Source organism: Phacochoerus africanus, chromosome 2 (genome assembly GCF_016906955.1).
Source record: "Phacochoerus africanus isolate WHEZ1 chromosome 2, ROS_Pafr_v1, whole genome shotgun sequence".
NCBI classification, from domain to species: Eukaryota; Metazoa; Chordata; class Mammalia; order Artiodactyla; family Suidae; genus Phacochoerus; species Phacochoerus africanus.
In genome coordinates, this window is record NC_062545.1 from 198492976 (window position 1) to 198520281 (window position 27306).

Genomic DNA, 27306 nt, shown 5'->3' on the forward strand with positions numbered 1-27306 from the left:
GAACTGTGAAATTTTCCTGTGTAACGTGGGTAGGTCTTTAAGAGTTTAGAAATAAATTAAGAATGAGCTATGACCAATAACAACACAACAACTACACCGATGTAATTCCCTTACCTTAGCCACCTAAAAAAAGATGAGGGCTTTTATTTGTGTAATCCGCTTTTGCCATTTTTATATACCCCAAACTACTGTTGATGGTTGTCTTTTTTGTGCGTGTATCCTTTTTTTTTTTTTTTCTTTTTTTCATTTTAGGGGCATACTCGTGGCACATGGAAGTTCCCAGGCTAGGGGTCAAATCAGAGCTACAGCTACCGGCCTATGCCACAGCCACAGCAGCATGGGCTTTGAGCCGTGTCTGTGACCTACATCACAGCTCATGGCAACACCAGATCCTTAACCCACTGAGTGAGGCCAGGGAACGAACCTAAATCCTCATGGATCCTAGTCAGGTTAGTTAACCACTGAGCCACAGAGAACTCCCCTTTTTTTAAAATTTAATTTCTGCTGTACTCATTTTCATTGCTAGATACTTTCAACAGCACTGATTCATTCAAGGTCTTGTTTTAGGACGTCTACTTTTTTTTTTTTTTTTTGGTCTGTGCCTGCATTATGCAGAAGTTCCCAGGCCAGGAATCAAAGCCACACCACAGCAGCATTCTGAGCCACGGCAGTGACAATGCTGGATCCTTAACCTGCTGAGCCATCAGGGAACTCCTACTTTAGAATTTTTTAAATTAACTATGTTATAAATTATTCCACATATTGAAAATATATAATTTCTTCATTTAAATCCTTTGTAAATAGTAAGTTTGTTTGATGGCTCCTTTTTACATGAAGTAAAAAGCAAATTACTGAGCTATGTTAGGTTATATATAACATCAGACAAATGAAGCCTCAGATGGACTATAGGCTTCAGATTCAGTTTCTGTTGCCCTTCACTGAGGTAACTTCATTACTCATTCCCATGTCAATATTTGATTGTTTATTTTTGGTCATTTCCATTTATCAAAGGGAATTTGGAATGTGTTGAATAATATCAGGCAGTTGTTCAAGCAAGAATACATCAAACTTACTTGCAAGTCCAGAGGCTGTCATGGGAAATTAGTATTTTTGAGCCCCTAACATGGTCCCCTAAACACTTTGATATTTAATTCCCAAATCCCTTTAATATGGGATGATGTTATCTCTGCAGAAGTAAAGATGGCGGGATAGATCTTAATGGAAAAAGAGAAATGTATATACACCATGCTATACTTCCTAGACAGCAGAGAGTGGGGGTTCACAAATTTGTCTGTGAATATCCTAGTAACTAACACAAGGAACCATCCCATTAATTACATAATTTGTTGTTTCTAAGAGAGCTTCAACATCCTAAGAAAAGCATAATTATTTATTAAGGTGGGTGAGATTTTTTTTCATAACAAATACTTTGCCTAAAATAAGCAGTATTCCCAACATTTATGTTGGTACTACATATACAGAACCCTGAATTTCCTGGCTTAATGAATTTCCATTATCCAGATTAATCCAAAGGAAAACTTTTGAAATATCAAAACAGAATGGATAAAATATAAATCAAGGGGAAGGGTATTTTTCTAAGTATTAAATTGCAATTTTCTGGTGTGTACCCAGACTTTAAATATTGTTTGCTGGTTCCATTAGTAACTCATGCTTTACTTTTGTTGAATTGCAATTTAGGGGGTTAAGTCAAATGACAAAGTTAAGAGTCTGTCTCCATTACAACTCTGCTTTCTTGTTAACATGTTGTGTTTAGCATGCAATTGAAATTACAATTTATCTGCAATATTTTGAAATACTAGGTACCTTTGAATAATGGTAGGATGTAGAGTTTTGGTTAAAAATATGAATTTACTCTTCTAAATGTGTATGGGGTAGCAAATGGTAAACAGTGTTTGCTTCCTATTAGTGTACAAGTCTTTTTATAACTACCTTTTTCATGTTTATTGAAAAACTACAAAATACAATTTAGCCAAAAAGTAAAGAAAAAATAATACCACTTAAAAGATAAGTGTTAAGTGGTGATTTAATTATTTTACAGATTTTTTTTCTTTTGTAGTTATTTTTTTCCATGATCCCCTTAATATTTTTTCTGACTAAAAATACATTCACTGAATAAAACACACATATATTAAATAAAAATCTCCTGTAATTCCACTATCCAGAGAGAACTGTTCTTGACATGTGCCATATCAATTGGTGTGAAAACATGTTTTATTTTTTAAAGGATTGTATGATACACATTGTTCAATAACCTGATTTTTTAACTTGACATATAGTATGCATATTTCTACCTTAATAAATGTAATATTACATTATACTGATGTTCCCATTTCCTATTATCTGACATTGGTTCCAATTTTTGACTATCAAACAATGCTATGGAAAATCTCACAAATGTCTTACTAGTTCCTTAGGGTAAATTTTACACTTGGATTTGGTGGGTCAAGTTAATGCACATTTTTAAACTTGATAGGTCCCCAAACCACCTCCAGTGGTAAAAGTCTCTTGGAGTTAATGTCCTTCCTATTGCATTAGCAATAGTTGCCTGCAAAGAGCTAAGTCATTGTCTCTATTTCATAACTATTACAGTCCTTCTGGCATTACATTTTTTAAAAACAAGCATGTTTATTGTAACTTTTTACATGACTAGCTGAATACATAACTGTATAGCAATACAATGGAGTTTTTTTTACTTCATAATCCTCTTAAATGATGGAAAAAACATAGCTAAAAACAAGATTCTTCACAAAGGTAATTCTCGGGGAAAGACTGGGTCATAGCTTCCTTAGCAAGTATCACTTGTATCACGGTTATTTTGTGAAGAAAATATATAATGTATAGAGGATCATCTGTGACATGCCATCCTTCCTAGAGACCTTGAGATAAAAATTACCCACCTGAGATTAGGAAATGTTATTCAATCTTTTTAGAAAATAATTTTAATCTAATTTCAAATGCATTTTCCTGTAGAAAATTATCCACAATGTCTTTATCTGTTTGGATTGCTACAACAAAATACCATATGTTGGAATTTTGGGAGACAGCAAACATTTCTCACACTTCTGGAGGCCTTAAAGTCAAAGATGAGGGTACTGGCCTTTTTGGTGTTTGGTGAGGGCCCACTTCTCAGCTCTTAGATGCTATCTTCTCCCTGTGTCCTTACATGGCAGAAGGGAGGAGGGAGCTTTCTAAGGACTCCTCATTCATGAGGCTTCCACTCTTAAGACCTAATCACATCCCAAAGGCTGGACCTCCAAATACCATCACATAGGGGATTAGGTTCAACATGGATTTTGAGGCTGTACATTCAGTCTATAGCACACCATGTACTTGTAGTTATAAATACAATTTTGGAGACTTTCATTTAACATTATTTCCCATGTTTCCTTTTGATTTTTAAATGAAAATGTTTGTACATACAGAAAAGTTGTGATAAAGTGAACGTGTTATCTTGTTCTTGTTGCCCTAAAAGCAAAACAAACAAAATTAGTTACAAACATCATGTTCATCAACTAAATACTTCATTATGCATCTTCTAAGAATAAAAACATTACAAAGAATTTTTTTTTTTTTTTTTAAGGGCCACACTTGTGGCATATGATGGTTCTGGAGCTAGGGGTGGAATCAGAGCTAAGGCTGCCGGCCTACGCCATAGCCACAGCAATGCAGGATATAAGCCGCATCTGCGACCTATACCACACCTCAGGGCAACACCAGATCCTTAACACACTGAGCGAGGCCAGGGATCCAACCCGAAACCTCATGGTTCCTAGTCAGATTCACTCCTGCTGTGCCACAACGGGATCTCTGTCAAAGAATATTCTTATTGACAACCACACCATTATCATACTTAAGGGAATTAGTCATTTCTTATATCCAGTCCATATACAGATTTACTTATTGCCCTAAGAATGTTTTCCATAACTTTTTTTCTTTCTTAGGGCCACACCTGTGGCATGTGGAGGTTCCCAGGGGTTGTATTGGAGCCATAGCTGCCAGCCTACGCCACAGCCACAGCAACACAGGATCTGAGCCATGTCTGTAACTTATGCTGCACCTTGTGGCAATGCCAGATCCTTAACCCACTGAGTGAGGCCAGGGATCGAACCCACATCTTCATGGATACTGTGTCGGGTTCTTAACCTGCTAAGCCACAAAGGGATCTCCTTTCTATAACTTTTGTCCTGAAAGATCTAAATAATCAATGATTATGTATTGTAGTTAGTTATTTTGTTATATGCCAGCCAGGGAGTGGGTCTGCTAGCAGAGCCAACTAATGTGTACTAGTTTTTTGGTGTTTTACTTTAATATCTGAGCTTCCTTAAAGATATTTCCCTTCCTTTAACTAAAGGAAATTAGGAGAATAAGAACTAATTGGCATTCTAATTTTCATCTCAACAAAGATGAGGGAATTTTTAAAGTTTTCTTGTTCTTACATGTTTTATTTTCTACCTTTCTGACTGCTTCCCAAAGTGGTTATCAGGTTTTATTTGTTTAATGTTTAAAATTAGGAGGCTTGCTTTCCAGGGTTACTAAGAAAGGCAAGATTTTGAAGGTAACAAACAACTCTGGTGCCTGTCATGGAGAAAAATATCCTCTTCTTTAGAGAAAAAGCTGACCAACATCTTTCTGTAAATTAGGTAGGCTGATACTGATGCTAGGCCTAAAATGAGGTCTTGGGATTTAAAACTTGATTTTAGGTTTCCTGGACACATTGTAATAAGTCAGAAAAGTATAACATCCAAATGGCAATGATAGTTTCATTAGATGTGTTAGAACATCACTCTACATTTAAGGCATATGATATAGCAACATTCCACAGAGTGGTTTGCAACTGGATTTAAAACCAACCAGTTCAGACACATTGTAAAGAACAGACAAATTTAAGTAAATTATGTTGTACATGTTAAGCAAACTACTTTATGCCAGTTCTAAGTTTATGCTCATTATACCTATGGGGCAAATACTGCAATAAAAGTAATCTTACTTTTTTTTTTTTTTTTTGGTCTTTTTGCCATTTATTGGGCCGCTCTCGCAGCATATGGAGTTCCCAGGCTAGGGGTCTAATTGGAGCTATAGCTGCCGGCCTACGCCAGAGCCACAGCAACGTGGGATCCGAGCCGCGTCTGCGACCTACACCACAGCTCACGGCAATGCCGGATCTTTTAACCCACTGAGCAAGGCCAGGGATCGAACCTGCAACCTCATGGTTTCTAGTCGGATTCATTAACCACTGTGCCACGACGGGAACTCCATAATCTTACTTTTTTATAGGTGAAGAAACTGAAAGAGGTGGAGTAAAACTTTGACAAATCAGTAGTAACAAAACAATGGAATTATATTTAATAAATGATGTTGGCAAAACTGGATAGTAATATGGATAAAAATCTCAATTTGTAGTAGCCACTTCACTTTATAATATTAGGAACTATGGTGACATAGTGGCACATAAGCTTGATGCATAAAGCAGAGGGCAGTGTGAAACAAGCCCTCAAACCACATTTCTTTCATTCTTGTGTCCTCGAACTAATAAATTCAAGAAATGTTTACTTATTTCTACATCATTTAACATTTCAATAGTTAAAGCAACCAGATATGTAGTGTAATACAGCAAAAGATTATTGGGTTTGGAATTAGAAAGCCATATATTTCAATGACATTTCTATGACTTACTAGTAAATTAAGGCAAGTTTGGTCATCTGTACATGGAATTTCATAAAAGAAAGTAATAAAATATTTGCGTAAAAGGCTAGTAAAATATCTGCCACATAATAAGTGCTTATCAAGCATTCCTTTAAAAGATAAACAAGGCTACCTACTGTCTTCATCATAAAAGGGACTGCTGTGAACAAGGAACATTCAAAAGAAAAAAGTATTCGATTTCATGGCTACAGTGTAAAAAATGCCCATGGGGAGCGTGTCCTGATGAATTTTTAATAAAATGGGTTGGTTGGAATTCTAAATAAAAATATCCTTATATTTCTTTATAATGGCACAGAACCTTACCATGAAATATAAAGGTATTTCTGTTGGAATATAAGAATCATATCTACCCATACTACAGACGTGGCAGTGAACAGTGAGTGACTTTGATATCAAACCAGCTTTGAAGACCCTTCTCATAACTAGCAAAGAAACACAAGGAAAGGAGGGTCTAGAAAGTGTGTATATCAGTTAACTATAGCCACAATAATACTGCACTCACACACACACACACAAAACGGTTACAAAAACAACAGTGATTATTTAGCTCAGGAGTTACAAGCATGTGGGTTGGCTGATCCTGGCTAGGCTCATTCATGACTCTGCTCTAGGCTGGGCTTGACGGAATAGCTTAGTTGGAGTAGCTGAGACTTATTTGTCTCATCTTTCTCCTGGAACCAATGGGCTAGTCCGAGTCTATAATTTTCATGATGATGGTGGAAGCACAAGAGTGATCCATCCTAACTGTGCAAGCTTTTTTAAATTATTATTACTCAATGAATTTTATTACATTTATAGTTGCACAACGATCATCGCAACTCAATTTTACAGCATTTCCATCCCCAACCCCAAGAGCATTCCCCCACCCCTCCAACCTGTCCAAGCTTTTTTTTTTTAGTCTGCTTGCTGCGCATCTGCTTAACATCCCCTTGACTTAAGTCACATGGCTGACTTTATTGGCAGGGAATTATGTCTCTATTCTGTGGCAGAAGGACACTACCACATTACATAGCAAAGGGCATGAACACAAGAAGAGGTGAAGACCTGGAGACATTAATGCCATTTACCACAATGGTGACATAGAAGTTCCATGGGGATCCATGATGTCTCATAATTTAATAAGCACATAGTCTCTAGCATATGCCAGATATTCTATAATGTATCGAGACTTCAAAGATAGGTAATACATGGTCTCTGCTCATGAGAACTAACAGTATTTTGAAAAAGATATTGAGCAAGTGTCTGCAATAAAGACTTTTGGTTGCTCTATAGGGAGAAAAGTGGGTTGCAAAGGAAGAAGTGGCTAATTTAAGTAGGGTTCAGTATGGAAGTGACTTGGTGAAGGTTTAAATAAGTGATTCTTGAAAACTTAGATGTCGTTAAGGTGAGTGGAGGCAGGGTTTTTTGAATAGTCTTGGAGGGTATCTTGCAGGAAACATATGTGGCAGCAGAAAAAATGCTGTTCAGATCATGGAAGATCTTACATGTTTTATGCTGTGTAAATTAGTGCTCTAGGTTGCAAATGATAGAAAGTAGCAGATCAGCTTAATGGAACAAAAATTTAATTGGCTCACTGATGAAAAACTACACCCCTAGGACTAAACTAGCAGCTATGAGATAATTTCCTTGCAGTTCATCACTTAAGGTCAAAGAGTGAATTTTTCTCCTGCTGTCTCTTTATAAAATTCCAGAGAATTTTACACTCTCCCTAGCCAATAATGCATACTATCCTTAGCCAATCACTGTGGTTGATGCTCACTTGACTGCTGAAGAGTAGGTATGAAAATGACATATAAATCCCAGTCTCTGCCTACCCTCCCATATATTTGTTCTAGGACAGAAAAGCAGTCCTGCATTTGTTTGCAGATCTTTAAGTCCCTAACAGTATTTAGTACTGTGCCTCCTAAGCTCTATAATATTGAGTTGAACCCATATGAAACTGTCAACCTTCAACCAGTTTTGACCTACAATAAAGGCAATTTCATGTGGTTCAACCTAAATAGACAATGGCATCTCATTGACTCTAAAACCAACCTTCCAATGTCTTAGCCATATTCACACCATGAGTCAAAGCCATTCCCTGGTCTTTATGACCCCATTTAATCTTAATTACCTTTTTAAATGCTTTATCTCCAAATAGTTGCATTCACAATTAGGGCTTCTACATATAAATTTTGGAGGGACATAATTCAGTTCATAATAGAGGTTATAAACATAAAATGTTATTGATTTGACATATTTATTTTGTCTGTGAACATAATAATCCCACTCCTTTTAGGCATGGTACTGAATGAGGACAATATGGAAGCCTACTCAGAGCACAGTAGGCTTGGCCTCACCATTTACCTTAGAAAGCAAAGCTAGGGAGTGAAGTCAGCTATTTTCCCAGGGCAGGGATTGATAGGTCCTGCAACCAAGTTTGGTTTAGGCACTTATTAAATAGTTGTTGAGTGACTGAGACAGGTAGGGAATGTGGTCAAAGAGGCTTCTCTTTTGAATTGCCATCACCTTAATGAAAGTTACAAAATTACTACCACACAGTGTTGCCCCAGCCCTAACTTTTTTCCTTCTATGGCTAAAGACCCCAGCTGATACCACCCCAGCCAAGACACCCCCCCTTTTTAAAATCTTGATTCCTGATTTAAAACCTGGTTTGTATTTAGTTCTAAAATCCTATAGAGCAACTCACAAAACCTAACAATCATAAAACCATGACTTATCACCTATTTTCAAAAACTCACTCATTCTCTTCAGGTCCTTCATTCACTCTATGCAGGGAATACATAATTTCCAGAAATCCTCCCTAAATTCTATTCTTTTCCATTCCTGCTCTCACACATTTCACACCCTCCTTTTATCTTTCTTGTCTCAAATTCTTTCTAAAATTGGCCTAGAATCTCCTTAGTGGTCTCTCCACTCCTACAATCCTGTTTTCTTCTCCTTCAAAAAATTAAGACCTGCTGTGTTGTGAAAGGCAATTTTTGAGGAAAGAAGGAAGAGAAGAAAGGTAGAAACGTGATATGCCAATAATGTTTTATTCCTGCTCCCCTTTCCCCAACATAGAGAATTTACTTTTAGAAGGTTGCTATACTTATTTCAGTAGATAAATGGTTAAACCAGATCACTTGATGATGAGGAAATGTATTTCAATCAGTGGAAAGTATTCAACATTGTAAATCAAGAATCTAAGTTAAAACCCTAATATTATATATTAGTACACATTAAAAAAAATTTTCAGTATATGGATGATTTTTAAAGTTGGCTCAGCACTTTTTTCCAAAGGAATTCGATTAAACAGGGAAAAATAAGATGCTAAAATCCTTTTTTTTTTTTTTGTCTTTTTGCTACTTCTTGGGCTGCTCTGGCGGCATATGGAGGTTCCCAGACTAGGGGTTGAATCAGAGCTGTGGATGCCGGCCTACGCCAGAGCCACAGCAACGTGGGATCCGAGCTGCGTCTGCAACCTACACCACAGCTTATGGCAACTCCGGATCCTTAACTCACTGAGCAAGGCCAGGGATCGAACCGGCAACCTCATGGTTCCTAGTGGGATTCGTTAACCCTAGTGGGATTCCTTAACTGAGCCACGACGAGAACTCCAAGATGCTAAAATCCTTTGATTAATTTCTTTTTTTCCCTTTTTGGATACAAAATAATGTAATTTTTTTAAATTTTTTGCATTATTCTAGGATGTGACAGGCTAAACGCCAGTATCTGAATATTAAATTGATAAATAGAATTAATACTAGAGCTAAGGGCCTTTAAAAGTGAAATCATTGCCTAGAAATTAGTGTTAATAGGGAAAAACAAGGAAGATCTGATACTTGTACAATTCCCTAAAACACATTTAGAAAACAATCTCCCCAGGTGATACGATTTTCCCTAAACTTCTTTCTTGGTTTAATGTTTTAAAAATTGGAAAACAAGTGAAATTTGAGAATCAAAAACTACACCTTTACCGCGAAAGGACCTGCGGGAATGCTCCATCTTCTGTTCTTTGCAGAAGGAAAACTAGGAAACCCACCAAAACTGCTCAGCCGCCCTTAAATTCGAGCGGCCCTCCCCAGCAGGCGGAGACAGCGTGATTGGCCCCTGCCCCGCTTCCAGAAACACCTCCTGGCGTATGCGACTCGGCCGGAAGTGACGCCATAGCTGCGACGCCAGCGCTTACTCTCCTTGCTGCTGCAGATTTTCGGTGGTTCTGTAGACCGTGGGCTTCCCCTGGATGATTGCAGCAGAGGAATCATGACGGGGAAGAAGTCTTCCCGGGAAAAGCGGCGCAAACGAAGCGGTCAGGAGGCTGCGGCGGCGCTTGCGGCGCCAGAACTTGTCCCCGCCGTCGCCGGCAGCGGCAGTGGAAGCACCAGCGGCTGCGGTAGCGCAAGCGGCTGCGGGAGCGTCACCTGCTGTGGGAACACCAGCTTCAGTGGAAGTGTCACCGGCGCTGGGAGCGGTGGTAGCTGCTGGGGTGGCAGCGGCGTGGAGCGCAGCGAGCGTCGGAAGCGGAGGAGCACTGACTCATCTTCCAGTGTTTCGGGATCCCTGCAGCAGGTGCGTGAGCGCCCTTCTCGAAGCTCCTGCGTTTTCTTCGGAAGAAGGCGGGCGACGAATGTGGCGGCTGGATGCGGAGCCCGCCTTACCTTACTGTTAACTGCTGCGATCCTAAGGGGTCCCATGTGGTTCGTGTTTGAAATTCATGTTCCTAAGTTCTGATGAACTTCACACTACTACGTCTTGAACTTAAAGTTTCTGGGTTTGATCATCAACTTCATACTGCTTTTGCCCCCTTTCATTGTCTCCCCAAAAAGTGTGAGTCAGGTCCTTTCAAGGTTCTTGCGAGCTGCGCTTTACTTCTCTCTTCTTCCACATTACAAGTTGAGAAAATTGAGACCCAAAGAGGTTTTAGGAAGTTTACTCAAAGTTACAATTTGTTAATAACGCTTACATCTGAAACCAGTATCTGATTATGAAAGCCATGTTCTTTATGGGCCATCGACCTGGCAAGATATTACCCTTTTTAAAAAAAGTTTGCTTATAATATAGAACAAATGCATGAATACACAGTTTAAATATATACAGCACAGAAATAAAGGGAAAAGCGTGGAAATTTCTCTTTCAGCCTCCCTGTTAATAGTTTGATACGCAGTCTCTTCGTTAACTCTTGTCAGATATGTGTTTAAGTTCCTACACATAAGTTGTATTGTGATACTCCCTCTCTTGAATTGACTAATGTCACAGCATTGTTGGGATCGGGGTCTTTCTATATGCGGTACCTTAGTTTTTATTGACTGCATGATACTCCCTTTCATTTTTATTGATGAATATTTGTTTCCAGTTTTCTTGCCTGACAGAAATAATATGAACATGAACAGCCTTGTGCAAGAATTACTTTAGGATAGACTGTCAGAAGTGAAATTGCTGGGACAAAGTTCATGCTTTTTTTTTTTTTTTTTGCCCCCCATCCCCACCTCCCACCCATATGGAAGTTAAGGGGCCAGGGATAAACCCACATAGAGCAGGCACTGGAGCCAGAGCAGGGACAACTGCTGGATCTTTAACCCACTGAGGCACCAGGGAACTCTGGCATCTTATTGTTTTTATTTTTCATTTGTTTTGTTATGTAAATTGTGTCTGCACATCCTCTATTCTTTTGTCTTTCTGGTATATTTAACTTTTTACTAAAAGTTCTGAATCTTTCTATGAAAAGTCTTGGTTTTAATCTTTTGTGTAAGGTATATTGCGAATGTTACCATAACTTTGTTTAGGGTGTATTGAAGATTTTGGCTTTTTTGTGGTCAAGACAAATACTATTTTTCTTTGCCTTCTGGATTTTGTGTGTGTTTTTAGAAAGGGTTGAAGGGTATAAAACTATTTTGCATTTTCTTCATATAGTTTTATTTTTTTAATTTTTATTGTTTGCTTTTTAGGGCCGCACCTGTGGCATATGGAAGTTCCCAGACTAGGGATTGAATTGGAGCTAAAGCTGCTGGCCTACACTGCAGCCACAGTGACTCGGGATCTATGACCCACTGAGCAAGGCCAGGTATCGAACCCACATCCTCATGGATACCGGTCAGATTTGCTGCCACTGCACCACAACAGGAACTCCTACTTCTTATACTTTTAAACATTACGTCTTTTTTTTTTTTTTTTTGGTCTTTTTAGAGCCTCACCTTGAGCCTATGGAAGTTCCCAGGCTGCGAGCTGAATTGGAGCTGCACCACAGCCACAGCAATGCCAGATCCGAGTCCTGTCTGCAACCTACACCACAGTTCATGGCAGTGCCATTGCCGGATCAGTTAGCCCACTGAGCGAGGCCAGAGATCAGACTGGCATCCTCATGGATACTAGTTGGGTTCATTTCCGCTGAACCACGACAGGAACTCCCTAAACATTACCTCTTTAAAATGGTTATTGTGAAATATAGAAGGCCACTTATTTTTATGTATTTTTTGTATTTGGCCACAGTATTAATTATTAGCTTAAAAATGACTCAGGAAAAATATGTACTAACATTGAGTTTTGTTTCTTCTTTTTCAGCCCTAATATTTCTTAGTTTTTGTTCTTTTGCATTATCTAAGTGTAGTGTTGAACACAGAAATTGATAGTAGGCATTCTTTCCCCATTTTTATAGTGGGAACAGTTCTGATTTTCTGCCAATAAGTATATTTGCCATAGGTAATGAAAGATAACCTTTGATCAAGTTGAGGACATTTTTTTAAATTCTTGGTTTGCAGAGGTGTAGCGCTTTATCAGATGATTTCATTGCATTCTTTTGAGAGGATCACATGGTTTTCCTTCTTTAATATGATGTAATTTTATTGATAAATTAACTCATTGAATTGTTCTTGCATGCAGTCTTGGAATAGATGTTACTTGACTTATTGATTTGGTTGTTGTACTTGATTGAAATTAAGTATTTTTACTATTGTGTCTATGTTCTTAAGTTTATGGTTTTTATTTTTGTAGTTATTCTGTCTGGTTTCGGTATCAAGGTTGTGTTAGCCTCGTTGATTGAGTTGGAAGCTTTGCCCCCCCTCCCCCCGTTTTATTTTGGTGTGTTTCTTTTTTACCAGGATTTTCCAGAACTTGACCAGTGGAACATACAGCTGTTTAGGTCTGGTGGGTTTGTTTAGGGGTACTTTTTTTTTTTTTTTAAATCTTAACCCCCACCCCCATCTTTTTTTTTTTTTTCAAATCTCTTGATAGTTATAGCTCTGTTTTTCTGCCCTTTCTAGATTCAATTTTTGATATCATCATTCTTATCTTAAATACTTTCATATCTTTAGTATTCCTTATTATGATGGGGAGACCAGTAATGCTAACTGTTTTGTAAGCATTTGCATACAGAACTAAACCCTTCTTCTAATGAGAAGTAAGTGTATTTGTGAAGGATAAAAGAAATCATTATGCGTTAGACATATAGGTAACATCTCAGAATTCCATTATATCTGTTGTGTGTTGCATTCCTTATTATTTCCTATTATAGGGATGTAATTCACATATCATGCAATTCCCTCTTTTTAGGTATACAATTCACTGCTTTTGAGTACATTCATAGAGTAGTGCAAACATCACCGTAGTCAATTTTAAAATCATTCCCCTAAAGAAGCCCTATGTATAACTTTTAGCAGTCATCTGTACTACTCCCTCTGCATTCCATCCCTAGGCAATCACTAATCTACTTTGTCTCTACAGACTTGGAGATTTCCCTGTTCTCAATGGAATCATATAATATGTGATTTTTTGGGGACTGGCTTCTTTCACCCAGCATGATCTTATTTCAGAGTCTGCCCATATTGTGCACATATCAGTACCTCATTCCTTTTTATAGTTGAATAATATTTCATTATATGGCTAATACCATATTTGAGTTTTTTATTTATCATATGATGGACATTTGGATTATTTCTTCCTTTTGGCTATTATGTATAATGCTGCTGTGAACATTTGTGTACAAGTTTTTGTGTGGAGAGGACATTACGGTTACATTTCTTTTGGAAATGTATCTAGGAATGAAATTACTGAGTCATAGTAACTTTATAAGGAACTGCCAAACTGTTTTCCAAAACATCTGTACCATTTTATATTCCTACTAGTAGCATATGAGAGTTCTGTTTCCCCTACATCTTCACTAACCTTTTTCAGTGTAAATATTACAGTATTCTTTAAAATTAGCCTGTTTTTAAACAGCTTTTTAAAACTATTGCATTAAAAAATATAAAAAGGAAACTGAAGTTTCCGTCGTGGCACAATGGTTAACGAATCCGACTAGGAGCCGTGAGGTTTCGGGTTTGATCCCTGGCCTTGCTCAGTGGGTTGAGGATCTGGCGTTGCCGTGAGCTGTGGTGTAGGACACAGACGTGGCTCGGATCCCGCATTGCTGTGATTCTCGCGTAGGCCGGCGGCTACAGTTCCGATTAGACTCCTAGCCTGGAAACCTCCATGTGCTGCAGGAGTGGCCCTAGAAAAGGCAAAAAGACAAGAAAAAAAATACATATATATATATTTGACTATATAGTTAGGGAAGATTTTCCTGAAGAAATGACTTTTAAATTGAACTATATAGTTAGGGAAACTTATTTGAACTATATAGTTAGGGAAGATTTTCCTGAAGAAATGACTTTTAAATTGATATCTGAGTTTGTTAATCTTGGGAGTTTTAGTGTGGTAGGGGAAGTGGGGTGGAAAGACTCTCCTAGGCAGAACAGTGTATATGAAAGCCCTGCCTGAATGAGATGAAGGGAGAACACCTTATGTGTGAGTAGTTGAAATGAGGTCATTGTGTGTGGAACACAATTAGCATGAAGGACCTGATAGGCTGTATCACCCTAAGAACAGTTGGAATTCATTGAATGGTTATATATATAATATGTATATTTTATAAAATCCATTCTGGTAACAGCATACAAAACATTGGAGAGACCTCAGATTAGATACAGGGAATCCAGTTAAGTGTCTCTTGAACTAATCTAGGCAAAAGACAGTGAGTGGTACCTTGGATCAGGATAAAAGCAGTAGATTTTGAGAGACTACATAGATTTGGGAGATCAGAGGTAAAACTGATTGTCTTAAATTACTTGCCTACCTGAATATGATTAGATATATAACAGTTTAAAAAATGATAATAGCTCATGGTAAGCAGTGATACTTATATAATATTTGTGGTTTGTAACATTTTTTCTGGTATCCTATTTCTTTTTTCTTTTTTTTCTTTTGCCTTTGAGGGCCACACCCATGGCATATGGAGGTTCCCAGGTTAGGGGTCAAATTGGAGCTGCAGCTGTGGCCCACACCACAGTCACAGTGATGCAAGATCCAAGCCATGTCTGCTCTCTACACCACAGCTCATGACAACACTCGATCCCTAACCCACTGAGCTAGGCCAGGGAATGAACCCCCATCCACATGGATATTAGATTTTTCACCACTGAGCCAAAACGGGAACTCCATCCTATTTCTGTTTATGAATTATTAATGATAGTGCATACATAAATTTCTTGGATGAATGGCCTGTTGGAGGAATATCCTATTTTTTCAGAAGTCTAAAATTATAGGAAATCATTCATCATTGAGTGTATTTTCCATCTGTGTGTCCCAAGGCATTATTGCTTTGCTTTTTTAAAAATCAATTTATTGATTTAATTACAGTGTGGAAAGTAAGGTAAAGTAAGGTCAAAGAATACCGAGCAATTAAGTAGCCTTTCCTATGGTTTTAAATAAATTATCTATGCAAATAAAGAATTTGGAGGAGTTCCAGTTGTGGCTCAGTGGAAATGAATCTGATTAGGAACCATGAGGTTGTGGTTTTGATCCCTGGCCTCACTCAGTGGGTTAAAGATCCAGCGTTGCTGTGAGCTGTGGTGTAGGTCACAGACATGGCTCAGATCTGGTGTGGCTGTGGCTGGCAGCTGTAGCTCCAATTCGACCCCTAGCCTGGGAACCTCCATATGCCTAGGGTGTGGCCCTAAAAAGACAAAAACAAAAAGAATTTGGAAATGTTTAATGAAAATTTTACTAAATGAAAATGTATGACATTATAAACATTTCTATTTAATGGCTCTTCATGTCTTAATTTTAGGAAGCCAAATATCTTTTGCCAACTCTTGAAAAAGAGTTATTCCTGGCAGAGCACAGTGACCTTGAAGAAGGTGGATTGGACCTGACTGTGGCATTAAAACCAGTTAGTTTCTATATCTCAGACAAAAAGGAAATGCTTCAGCAGTGTTTCTGTATCATAGGAGAAAAGAAGTTACAGAAGATGCTTCCTGATGTGTTAAAGGTACTTTATAACGTATATGATCATACTATACACATATACAGAAATATACAAAAACCTTCTTTGCAGTCATTTTACTTAGTGGAAGTTATAATTGGATGTTTTCAACTAAAACAAGCTACTTCAAAAAGATACAAAGAAAAGGGATTTTGGAGAACCATTCATGGCCTTGTATATTTAAAAATTTTCCAAGAAGAAATGGGGCAATTTATTGTATTTAGGTAAGGAATTTTTTAACCTTCTGGAAATAATTCGTTTAAATACAAGCAATTTAAATAACTAAATTAGAAGCATAATTATTCTTTCTGGTACTTTAAGAAATAATGTCATACTGTGTAATAATACACAATAATAATTGGTAATAGTTTATATTTCATAAAATTTATAAATTTTCATATGTTTATTTCTGAAAACTATTTAGGGAAATACATGGTATTCTAATTTTACAGTTGTGGATAAGGCTTGAGCAAGTTAAATGCAATGTCTATGTCTAAGGCGTATGGAGCCAGTACTTGAATATTTAAGCCTTTGGAGGAATTACCCAACCTAGTTTGCTCTTAAGAACATTTGGGTACCTGACTTTAGTTTGTTTTTTAATAATAAACTTGACTTTATATATTTACATCAGATCTCTGTAAATTATGTTTATATGTTAACTTATAGTTCTTCAGATTTCATCCCATGAAAAATTTTATGGGGCTTTTTTTTCATTGTAAGGTTTAGCTAAGCAGTCTTTTTAAAAAATGATTCCTGTTTTTTAATTTACATAGTTGCTGTATTATATAAATGTATTCTTTAAAATGTCATTTTCTTTAGAACTGTTCAATAGAAGAAATTAAAAAACTCTGCCAGGAACAGTTAGAGCTCCTGTCTGAAAAAAAAATCTTGAAGATTCTTGAGGGTAAGAGTGCATATTTCTACCTTCTGATAACTTATTAATACTGTATTTAACATAAGTAAATCCTGAGATATTCTTTTTCTAACCTAACTAATTTCATTGTTGGGTAATCATTGAGTATTTTTACTTCTATTTGTAGAGAAATATAGTTTACATATCAGAATAGCATCTCAAGAATAGACTTTTTGATGTATGTATATGGCTTTTCCAAATCAACTGTATAGGTTAGAACATAACTTTGTGCACAATAAGAAAATGAAATAAAAAATGTTTACTCAAAATGCTGTTAAAAAAAAAATAACTTCTGAGGAGGTAGGAATTTTTCTTAAAATAATTTTTATTTTTTGCTTTTTATTCTTATTGCTTTTAGTTATCTGTTTTATACTCTTTCTGCTCTCATAAAACCCAGATGCAGAGTTAGAAGAATTTCTTGCCAGTTGCCAACATTTATCTGTCTGCCCAAAGTATGACTCTTCTTTGTGATACATTACCTGTAGATTTTTGGATTTTTAAGCTTTTTTTTTGACTTTACAAGGATTGTAGCATTAACATCATAAGAGAAGGAACAAAAACTAGAGACTTTAATTTCCAGAGATAACGTCTTTTTTAAATGTGAAATGGTTTATGGAATCTGTAACTCTGTTAATAATATATACTTGTTTGTATAGTCTGTAAGTATATGTATACACATTCATGTTATATATTTTATGTGTTTATAAAATAGATAAAGGGAAAGCAATGAGAAATACATAATAAGGCATTTTAATATTAGCAATTAAAATGGCATTTTTGAACAGCTATCAAATTCTTTAATCTACATCACTTTTATAGGTGAAACTTTTTTTGGAAAATGATTAAATCATTCTGACTTTTTATAAGCATGCTTTCAATTTTTTAAAAAGTGTTATTTATGTCATTCATAAGGTGACAATGCTGTGGACTCTGATATGGAAGAAGAGGCAGATGATGGTTCTAAGATGGGATCTGAGTTAGTTAGTCAGTAAGTTAAAATCTTTCATTTTCATTTTAAAATTTCTTTGTTATTCCTTCGGTGATTTATCTGAAGAATGTGATTGTATTTCTGTGTTGTATTTATATAAAATGATTCAACAGTGTTGGATTGATTTGTTTATTGTAATGATTTGTCATTTTGGTATATGTGAGGAAAGAGTTAATTGCTTTCAGGATTAAGATGATTTTCTTACTCAGATATAGAACAACAGCAATGCCAGCCTGAAGCACAATCGTATCTGTTATTTGGAATTTGAATATATACACTACTAGTGATACCCACTATTTATTAAGTTACTTACTCTGCCAAACATTGTTAATAGCTTAAAGTACTTTATCTCACTGAATTCTTTTACATACCTATTAATGTTTGGTGTTAATAGCCTTGTTTCACAGGTGAGATAGTAGGGTGGCTCATTTTATATAGGTATATTTAATTTGATTATTATGATGATAAAAAATGCCCAATGTTTTGGGATGCTGACTAATCAAGAAACAACATGGCAATTTTTTTTGTAGATTATTCTTCTCTGCCACAGCTCATCAAACTTTTACCCACTAATTTTAGCATCTATTGATGATATTTGACTAAAGCAGTTACTTTTTTTGGCAGTCGCCAAAGACTGACTTGTATTTCTCTTTGCAAAGTCTGGCTATAGGCATTACCACAAATAAAAACAGATAATCAGAGGCAGTAGTGTAAATATCTAGCATATTTTTAACCTGAAATGTTGAGTGTTTTTTCATTTCTAATTGAATACTCTTGGGTATCACTGAAAAAGGACCATTCCATTTCATGTTATAACTAGAGAGAGCATCAAATAATCTACTTGAACTGCATTGAAGAACTTATTGCTTTCCTGCCTCATAATCAGTATATTTTTAGTCATCACACATCTTGCCTAGGAGTGTCACAGAGTGATTTATACTTAACTACACAGTAGAAAATGTACCCATTTCTAAAAAATCTTACTCTTGGCTTTCCTTCAAAATACTTAGCTTTAAATTATTTATATGTAATACTACTAATCTGAATTTAGCTAGGCTAAGCATTTACAAGGCTTGTCACAGTTTAGTACTTTTAAGTTTCTTAAATTATTTAAATTAATCATTGTGGGGAGTTTCTGTCGTGGCACAGTGGAGACAATGTGACTAGGAACTGTGAGGTCACGGGTTCGATCCCTGGCCTAGCTCATTGGGTTAAGGATCCGGCATTGCTGTGAACTGTAGTGTAGGTCGCAGACGCTGCTCGGATCTGGCATTGCTGTGGTGTAGGCCGGCAGCTATAGCTCCTATTAGACCCCTAACCTGGGAACTTTCATGTGCTGCGGGTGTGGCCCTAAAAAGACAAAAGACTAAATAAATAAATAAAGTAATTAATTAATAGTTTTTGCCGATTTTTTTGTTTTGCTTCTTTTTATTTTTTTGTCTTTTTGCCATTTCTTAGGCTGCTCCTGCGGCATATGGAGGTTCCCAGGCTAGGGGTCGAATCGGAGCTGCAGCCACCAGCCTATGCCAGAGCCACAGCAACTCAAGATCTGAGCCGCGTCTGCAACCTACACCACAGCTCATGGCAGTGGAGGATCCTTAACCCACTGAGCAAGGCCAGGGATCGAACCTGCAACCTCATGGTTCCTAATCAGATTCGTTAACCACACTGAGCCACAACGGGAATTTTGCTTCTTGATGCTACTTATTATAGAGGATCCTGAATTGAACTTTTGTTTGATTATATTTGTTTTGCCTTTGTGTAAATCTCTTTATTTTTCCCAGCTTTTGAGGTGTCAAGGTTAAGTCTTATTTTTCACACTTGAACACTAGTGCTCCTTTTTTTTTTTACACTGTTAAAAGCCGTTTAATGGATAGCCAATTAGTTTAGAAATTTAATTCTTTTAAAAAATTACACCAAAATGTAGTATTTAAATTTTTACCGTGTTAATGAAAAAATGGTGATTAGATTCACTGTGACTGTTGTGAAGAGCCCATATTTACAATGTGAACATGACAGATCATGTTAGCTTGTAAATGCTGCAATAAGCATGTTGAATAATCCACAAGTATTACCAAAAATTGTCAAAGTATCCACTTGTGAACCTGATAAGTACCAAATCATTGACATTCTTTTGAATTATTTGAGAATATTGACTTAAAAAAGGTCAAATTTCTAAGCTACATGATGCCAAATAAATAATAATTCTAAAGCTAACACTTACTAAACGTTGTTTTCCAGACACTTGTTCTCATCATTTTATATGCTTTCCTTCACTCATTGGTTTTGTATGACAGCCTTGTAAGGTGGGTGGTATTGGCATCATCATTTTACAGATGGAAAAGTAAGGCCCACAAAGATCTGTGTGCCTGAGGTCACACAAATGAATATGAAAGTAAAATAAGAGGTAATGTTAGTTATGAAGAGACTATAGGCATTTATGCAAATGAACTTGGCTTTGAAACACTTAAACTTCCCTAAAATCACTTTACTTGTAAAATGTGGGTAATCCTTGCTTCCATAGGATTATTGGGATTAAATGAGCTGATATGACTAGTTTGTTATTCTTTACTATTTTGTTATTAATAATCTTAGTTGTGAATGGGGAGATACACTGCAATGTGAAACAGTGGAGATGGGAAAGGGAGATAATGTGGGGAGATGTGACTTTTCTTTCCTGTACATCATCTTTGGAGCAATAGAATAACCCAAATGTGGAAACAGGTGGAGCCAAAGAATGGGATCTTAAGTTTGCAGTTTCCTGTAGATATCCAGGAGAGTTTAGATAGGGGACTTCATTTCTAAGGCACAGGGTAAAGACATTGATTTGCCTTTTCTCTAAGCCTTAAGAGGCTACTTAAGAGGGCTCAGCCAGCTGAATCCTTTGTATCCATTCAGAATGTATTACATTTTATCTGCCTTGTGTTTAGAGGGACAATTTAGTCCTGTTAATCTGTATAGATGGGAACTCAACTGGAACTGGTGGGCAGTCTCATAAAAATCTCCTTCTGGTGCTTCACCAGAGAGTTAAGTTTAATATATTTGGTACATAGTGCTGAAGATTTTCATATTTTCTATTACTCTTTTTTATTTATTTATTTATTTAATGGAGGCCAGTAGTCAGACCTGTCTAGTTGCTGAGGGAACAGTTATGAGAAAGCAATTCAGTAGTTTGAGAGAGTAAAACTAAACTGAATTAAGTTGAACAGGTAGCTTCTGTGGAACACAGGAATGATAGATTATAGGAAAGAACTTGGCTGCTCAAGGAAAGAAAACTTGAGCAAAGTAATGAAAACTCTCAAAGAAATGCAGTTAGAGCACAAATAAAGTTTCAGGAACTAAAAAAATTCTGAACTCCTAGATTTAGAAGACAGACTGATAAAGAGATTATTTATGACCAGGGATTAAATCTTTGTCCTAAGAAATCAACATGAGTAAATATACACAAAATAACAGAGAAAGAGCACACATAAAAAGTGTAAGTCCTTATGTATAACTCATGGTTACCTGGAAGACAGTTTTAGGCCTATCCTGAACATACTAGAAATTCTTACAAAGAAAAATAAATAGCTAAAGAAGTAGTGTAGAAATGCTAGAATTAAATTTTTTTATTTAAAGAATTAAGACTGTAAGGATAAAGATAACAAGAAAAGACCTTGCTTGTTATGAACTGAGTTTTGTCCCTCCAAAATACATGCTCTGGTAGTCCATAAGCCCTAGCACCTTGGAATATAGTCTCATTTGGAGATAAGCTCTTTAAAGAGGCGATTAAGTTAATCCAGTCTGATTGGTGTCCTTAGAAGAGGAAATTTGAGTACTGAGACACCTGGGACTGGCACACATAGAGAAAAGCCCTTTGAGGACACAGGCAGCAGGCAGCCATATGTGAACCAAGGAGAGGCCTCAGAAGAAACCAAACCTGTAGGTACCTTGATCTTATGCTTATTACCTTCCAAAACTATGAGAAATACATTTCTGTCGTTTAAGCCAGCCAGTCTTTGGTATTTTGTTATGGCAGCCCTAGCAAGCAAATATAGATGTGTGTGTGTGTGTGTGTGTGTGTGTGTGTGTGTGTGTGTGTGTGTACATGTCCCTGTGAAATTTTTTCCACAGACTTTTTGGGAAAACTTCAAACTTACATAAAAGTTGAAAGAATGATTTAATGAACATCCATGTATCCTCTACTTAGATTCCATAACATTAACCTTTTGCCATTTTTGCTCTTCCTCTGCTTGTATTTATCCTTTTCCCTACAGAGCCATTTGTACTAGGTTGCCTCGGTTGCCATGGCAGAATACCAGAGACTAGCTGTCTTAACAGAAATTTATTTTCTCACAGTTCTGAGGCCTCTTTCCTTGGCTTGCAGATGTCCACCTTCTTGCTGCCTTTTCACTTCATTGTCTTTCTGTGTGTGTGTTCCCCTGGTGTCTCTCCCTGTGTCATAATCTCCTCTTATAAAGACCCCAGTCATATTGCATTAGGACCCACCATAATGGCCTCATTTTAACTTAATTAACTCTTTAAAGGCCCTATCTCCCACATAGTCATTCTCAGGTATTGGGGTTAGGTCTCCACATATCAATTTTTTTTTGTGGGAGACAGTTCAGCTCATAAACTATTCAAAATAAGTTGCAGAGGTCCATAACATTTCATGCCTAAATGATCAGTATGCACTTCCTAAAAATAAGTTTTTTTTTTTTTTACTACATAGCCACAATACTATCATCACTCTTGAAAATAAACAGTAGTTCAAATCATATCATCTAATGTATTACCCATGTAAAATTTCCCCAACTACTAAAAAATTTTAGAGTGTATTTATTTATCTTAATTAGTTGATTGATTCTGATCCAAGATTCAGTTAGAATTCATGTGTTCCATTTGATTATTAGCATTACAAAGCTAAGTTTAAAGAGACGATTCAGGAGTTCCCGTCGTGGCGCAGTGGTTAACGAATCCGACTAGGAACCATGAGGTTGCGGGTTCGGTCCCTGCCCTTGCTCAGTGGGTTAATGATCCGGCGTTGCCGTGAGCTGTGGTGTAGGTTGCAGACGTGGCTCGGATCCCGGGTTGCTGTGGCTCTGGCGTAGGCCGGTGGCTACAGCTCTGATTCGACCCCTAGCCTGGGAATCTCCATATGCCGCGGGAGCGGCCCAAGAAATAGCAACAACAACAACAACAACAAAAGACAAAAAGACAAAAAAAAATAAATAAATAAAGAGACGATTCAGATATGAGAGATAAAAGCTTAATGACTAGCCCAGCAATTTAGTTCACATCTTAAAGAAACTTAAAATAAATAAATAAACTAAAAGAATATTGGAAAAATGAAACAACAGAGGTGAACATGAAAACTAAAAGAGTTCTCTAGTGTCTCAGTGAGTTAAGAATCAATCCATAATGTCACTGCTGTGGGATGGGTTGGATCCTTGGCCTGGGAATTTTCATATGCCATGTGGGCATAGCCAAAGAAAAAAAAAAAATAAGAAAAAAGAAAACTAAAGAAATAGAAAACAAAAAAAGTAGAAATAAACCTAAATTTATGAATTTGATTTTTGTAAAGATAAGGAAATAAGGTAAACTTTTTGGGGGGCTAATTAAGGAACAATTGAATTATTACTTACATGAGTCAATACATGTAATGTGTTTACAGCTAATAAAACATTCAATAGTGCCATCTGTTATTATTTTCAAACAGATTATACCTGTGTTATTTAAATTAGTCCCAGCCCTAGAAAAAGATGAAAAGATCTTCAATTTACTTCATGATTTCTGCATGACTTTAACATCCCACATTTTAGAAATGGTGCCAAAAAAGTATGTTGGGGATTATAGGCCTTCTCACTTGTGAATACAGATGTAAAAATTATAAGCACATTAGCATATAGAATCCTGTATTGTATCAAGTTAATAATTATAGTATTGGCCAAGTAGGGTTTACTCCAGGAATTTATAGGAGACTTAATTGAGAGTCTGTTGGCATAATTCATATCAAAAGGTAAAGCAGAAAAATTACATGGTCAGATAAGTAGATGCTAAGAAGACCTTTGATAATACTCAGCAGACATTTCTAATATAAGTTATAGTTAGAAAAGATGTGGTAGATAACTACCTAAATAAGACAATGACCATTTAACCAAACTTAACTACCCTCTTGTGAGTTAAAATGAGGGATCAAAACAGGACCATTAATTTTCAGTATTTTTTGGAGGTTTAAGCAAATGCAGTTAGACCAAAAGAAAAAAGGAAGAAAGAAAGAAAAAAAAAGATGGCTGGTAGGGTGTAATTAACTGAAATATTTGGAAAAGAAATAAAAGTATCTCTATAAGATTACAAACCTAGAACACCCAAGAGATTCTAGGTTTTCTCTCTTATGGCAGAAACATCTAAAAGCAAATGTATTAGATTTTTCCAGAGAAACAATATGTATAGATATAAAAAAGAGTAGATTATAGAAGTTGGCCTATGATTATTGATGCCAAGACGTCTCACAATCTGCCAGTCTGCCATCTGTAAGCTGGAGAACCAGGAAAGCCAGTGGCATGGTGAAGTCTGAGTCTGAAGGCCTGAAAATGTGGTGCCCAGTAAGTAGTAAGTCCCAACTGGACTCCAAGATCCTGGGAACCAGAGTGGAAAAAAAAAAAAAAAAAAGGATATATCTCAAGCAGAGAGCTAATTCACCCTTCTGCCTTTCTATTCTAGCCTCTACTCTAAAGGGTTGAATGATTCCTACTCACTTTGGGGAAAGTCATATGCTTTAATCAGTTCACCAATTCAAATGCTAATCTCTTTTAGAAACATACTCATAGACACACACAATGATGTTTTACCAGCTATCAGGCATTCCTTAGACCAGTCAAGCTGACACATAAAATTAATCATCACAGGAAATTAAAAACAAAAAAATTCTTTCCGTAATAGTTACAAAAACTATGATAATGCTCTCAAATGCATTTAACAGGGAACTTATGAAGAAAATTATAAAATATTACTGAAAGACCAAAAATTCATGATCTGAAAAAATAGAATACTTATGTAATCTATGGTGGTAGTAATGGGTGAGGGAGTTCTTGAATAAAACTAAAAACAGAAATTGTAAAAGAAGATATATTTGTGTGATAATTTTTTAAAAATTTGAATGTTAAAATATGTCATAACCAAATAAGAGATCTAGAAGAAATACTTGCAAGCAAAAGGTAACAATCCTAATATTAGCCATGAGTGAATTTGTGGCAGAAAGATTTACATGAGATGATTACATGAGATGATACACACATATAAGAAATTTTTGACAGTGTACTACTTTGAAACTTGAAATTAGTAGGTTTTAAGATTCCCCTAAACAGGCTTTAGAGAGTTTAGAATTAATTGGGCAACTAGGATTGTGTGTATGACCACTCTTAACGTTGCTTAACCCTAGCAGTGATCTGTGGTAAAACTCATGCCTCTTGTTAGTTGAATAAAAACCTAGAGATTAGTAGCTGCATTAGTAAGAGAGAGAAGCATCCGTGTCTTTTTTGATGAATTATAGCTGTCTTGTGGGTTCAGCTCAGCTCCAAGAGTTTGATTTGTTTCAATTCAAGTAACGCATATTCCTTGAATAGTATGTATAAGTAACTTTTAAATGGGCCATAGAACTCATTTGGCAATGGCCAAATGCTAAGCTCTCAGTGAGTATCAATAAACTAAACTCTTGGGGTTCCCGCGGTGAGGTCCTGCTGTACAGCACAGAGAGCTATTTTCTTTCGGTCTCTTGGGATAGACCATGATGGAAGATAAGAAAGGGGATGTGTGTGTGTGTAAAAAAAGACTGTGTCAGTTTTGCTGTGCCGCGGAAATTGGCACAACATTGTAAATCAACTGTAATAAAAATTTTTTAAAAATTAAAGGTATAATTTAGATACAGTAAAATTCACATAAAAAAACTATATAGTTAGGCAGGTTTGGACAAATAGATTGTAATTTATCTACCCTCACAGTCACAATACAGACCATTTCTGTCACACCTGATTGAAATTTCTTCCATGGCTCTTTGTAATCCACTCCTTCTTTTGTCCCCAACCCTTGAAAACCACAGATCTGATTTCCCTCCTTATATTTTTTCTTTTTCTACAACCTCATATAGGATAGAATAATACATTATATAGCCTTTTGAGTCTGGCTTCTTTCACTTAGCATAATGCATTTGAGATTCACTTTTGTCGCTGTATATGTCAATAGTTCCTTCCTTTTTCTTGATGAGTAGTAGTTAATATTTCATTGTGTGGGTGTACCACAGTTTGTTTATTCACTCTCCAGTTGAGATAATCTTGTAGGCAAAAAAATGAGCTTCCAAAGATGTTTACATTCTGTAATTTCCAGAACCTGAGAAAGTGTTACTTTTTATGTCGAAAGGATTTTTCCAGATTTGGTTTAGGTTAAAGACTTTGAGATGGGGAGATCACCTTGGATTATCCAGGTTATCCCGATCTCATCACATTGAATGCTTGAAAGGGGAAGGCAGAAGAACAGTAGTTTAGACACCTTGACTGGAAGCTGGGAGTGATCCTCAGCTTACAGCAAGCAAGGAAGCAGGGATTTTGGCCCTGTGACATGTCAAGGAACTGATTTCTGCCAACAACCTAAATGAACAGGAATTGAATTCTCCCCAGGAGCCTCTAGAAGGGAATGCAGTCTGCATACACTTTGGTTGTGGTCTGGTGAGACTCATCCCAGACTTCTGACCTACAGAACTGTGATACACATTTTGGTTGTTGTTTTAAACTATTGATCACATGTTTTGGGTCTGTTTCTGACTCTTCTGTTTTATTGATCTAGATGTTTATCCTCTCTCCAATATCATTATTGTCTTGATTTCTGTAGCTTTATAGTCTTGCAATGTAATAGTATGTGTCTTTAAACTTTGTTATTCTTTTTTTTTTTTGCCTTTTTAGGCCACACCCATGGCATATGGAAGTTCCCAGGGTAGGGGTCGAATTGAAGCTGTAGCTACCGGCCTACTTGAAAGCCATAGCAACACTAGACCCTGGCCAAGTCTGCAACCTACACCACACTCACGGGAATGCCAGATCCTTAACCCACTCAGCGAGGCCAGGGATAGAACTGGCATCTTTGTGGATGATAGTTGGGTTCGTTAACCGCTGGGCCATAACAAAACTCCCAATAGTGTGTGTGTGTGTGTGTGTGTGTGTGTGTGTGTGTGTGTGTGTGTGTGTGATTCTTTTAAGACATTTTTTTTGGCTCTAGGAACTCTAGTTTCTTTGCCTGTCTCTTATTTTTTAATAGAAAATTCATAGGTGATCAGCTGGCTTGATTCAGCCTCTAACTTTACCCCAAGACAGTGGAGAGAATCAGAGGTTATATTTATTGTTATGCCAGTTTGCCTGGTTTTTTGTTAGTATACTC

At 36.7% G+C, this 27306-nt stretch overlaps 1 protein-coding gene across 1 annotated transcript in view; it reads left to right on the forward strand.

Moving 5' to 3' along the window:
* The first annotated feature begins 9852 nt into the window (after window positions 1-9852).
* Window positions 9853-27306, forward strand: part of CAAP1 (caspase activity and apoptosis inhibitor 1) — a 43971-nt gene continuing 26517 nt past the window's right edge. The window contains exons 1-4 of the mRNA XM_047767548.1: window positions 9853-10275; window positions 15806-16006; window positions 16820-16904; window positions 17826-17901. Coding sequence (XP_047623504.1) covers window positions 9970-10275; window positions 15806-16006; window positions 16820-16904; window positions 17826-17901 — 668 coding nt within the window. The 5' untranslated portion in view covers window positions 9853-9969. The remainder of the gene's footprint in view (window positions 10276-15805; window positions 16007-16819; window positions 16905-17825; window positions 17902-27306) is intronic.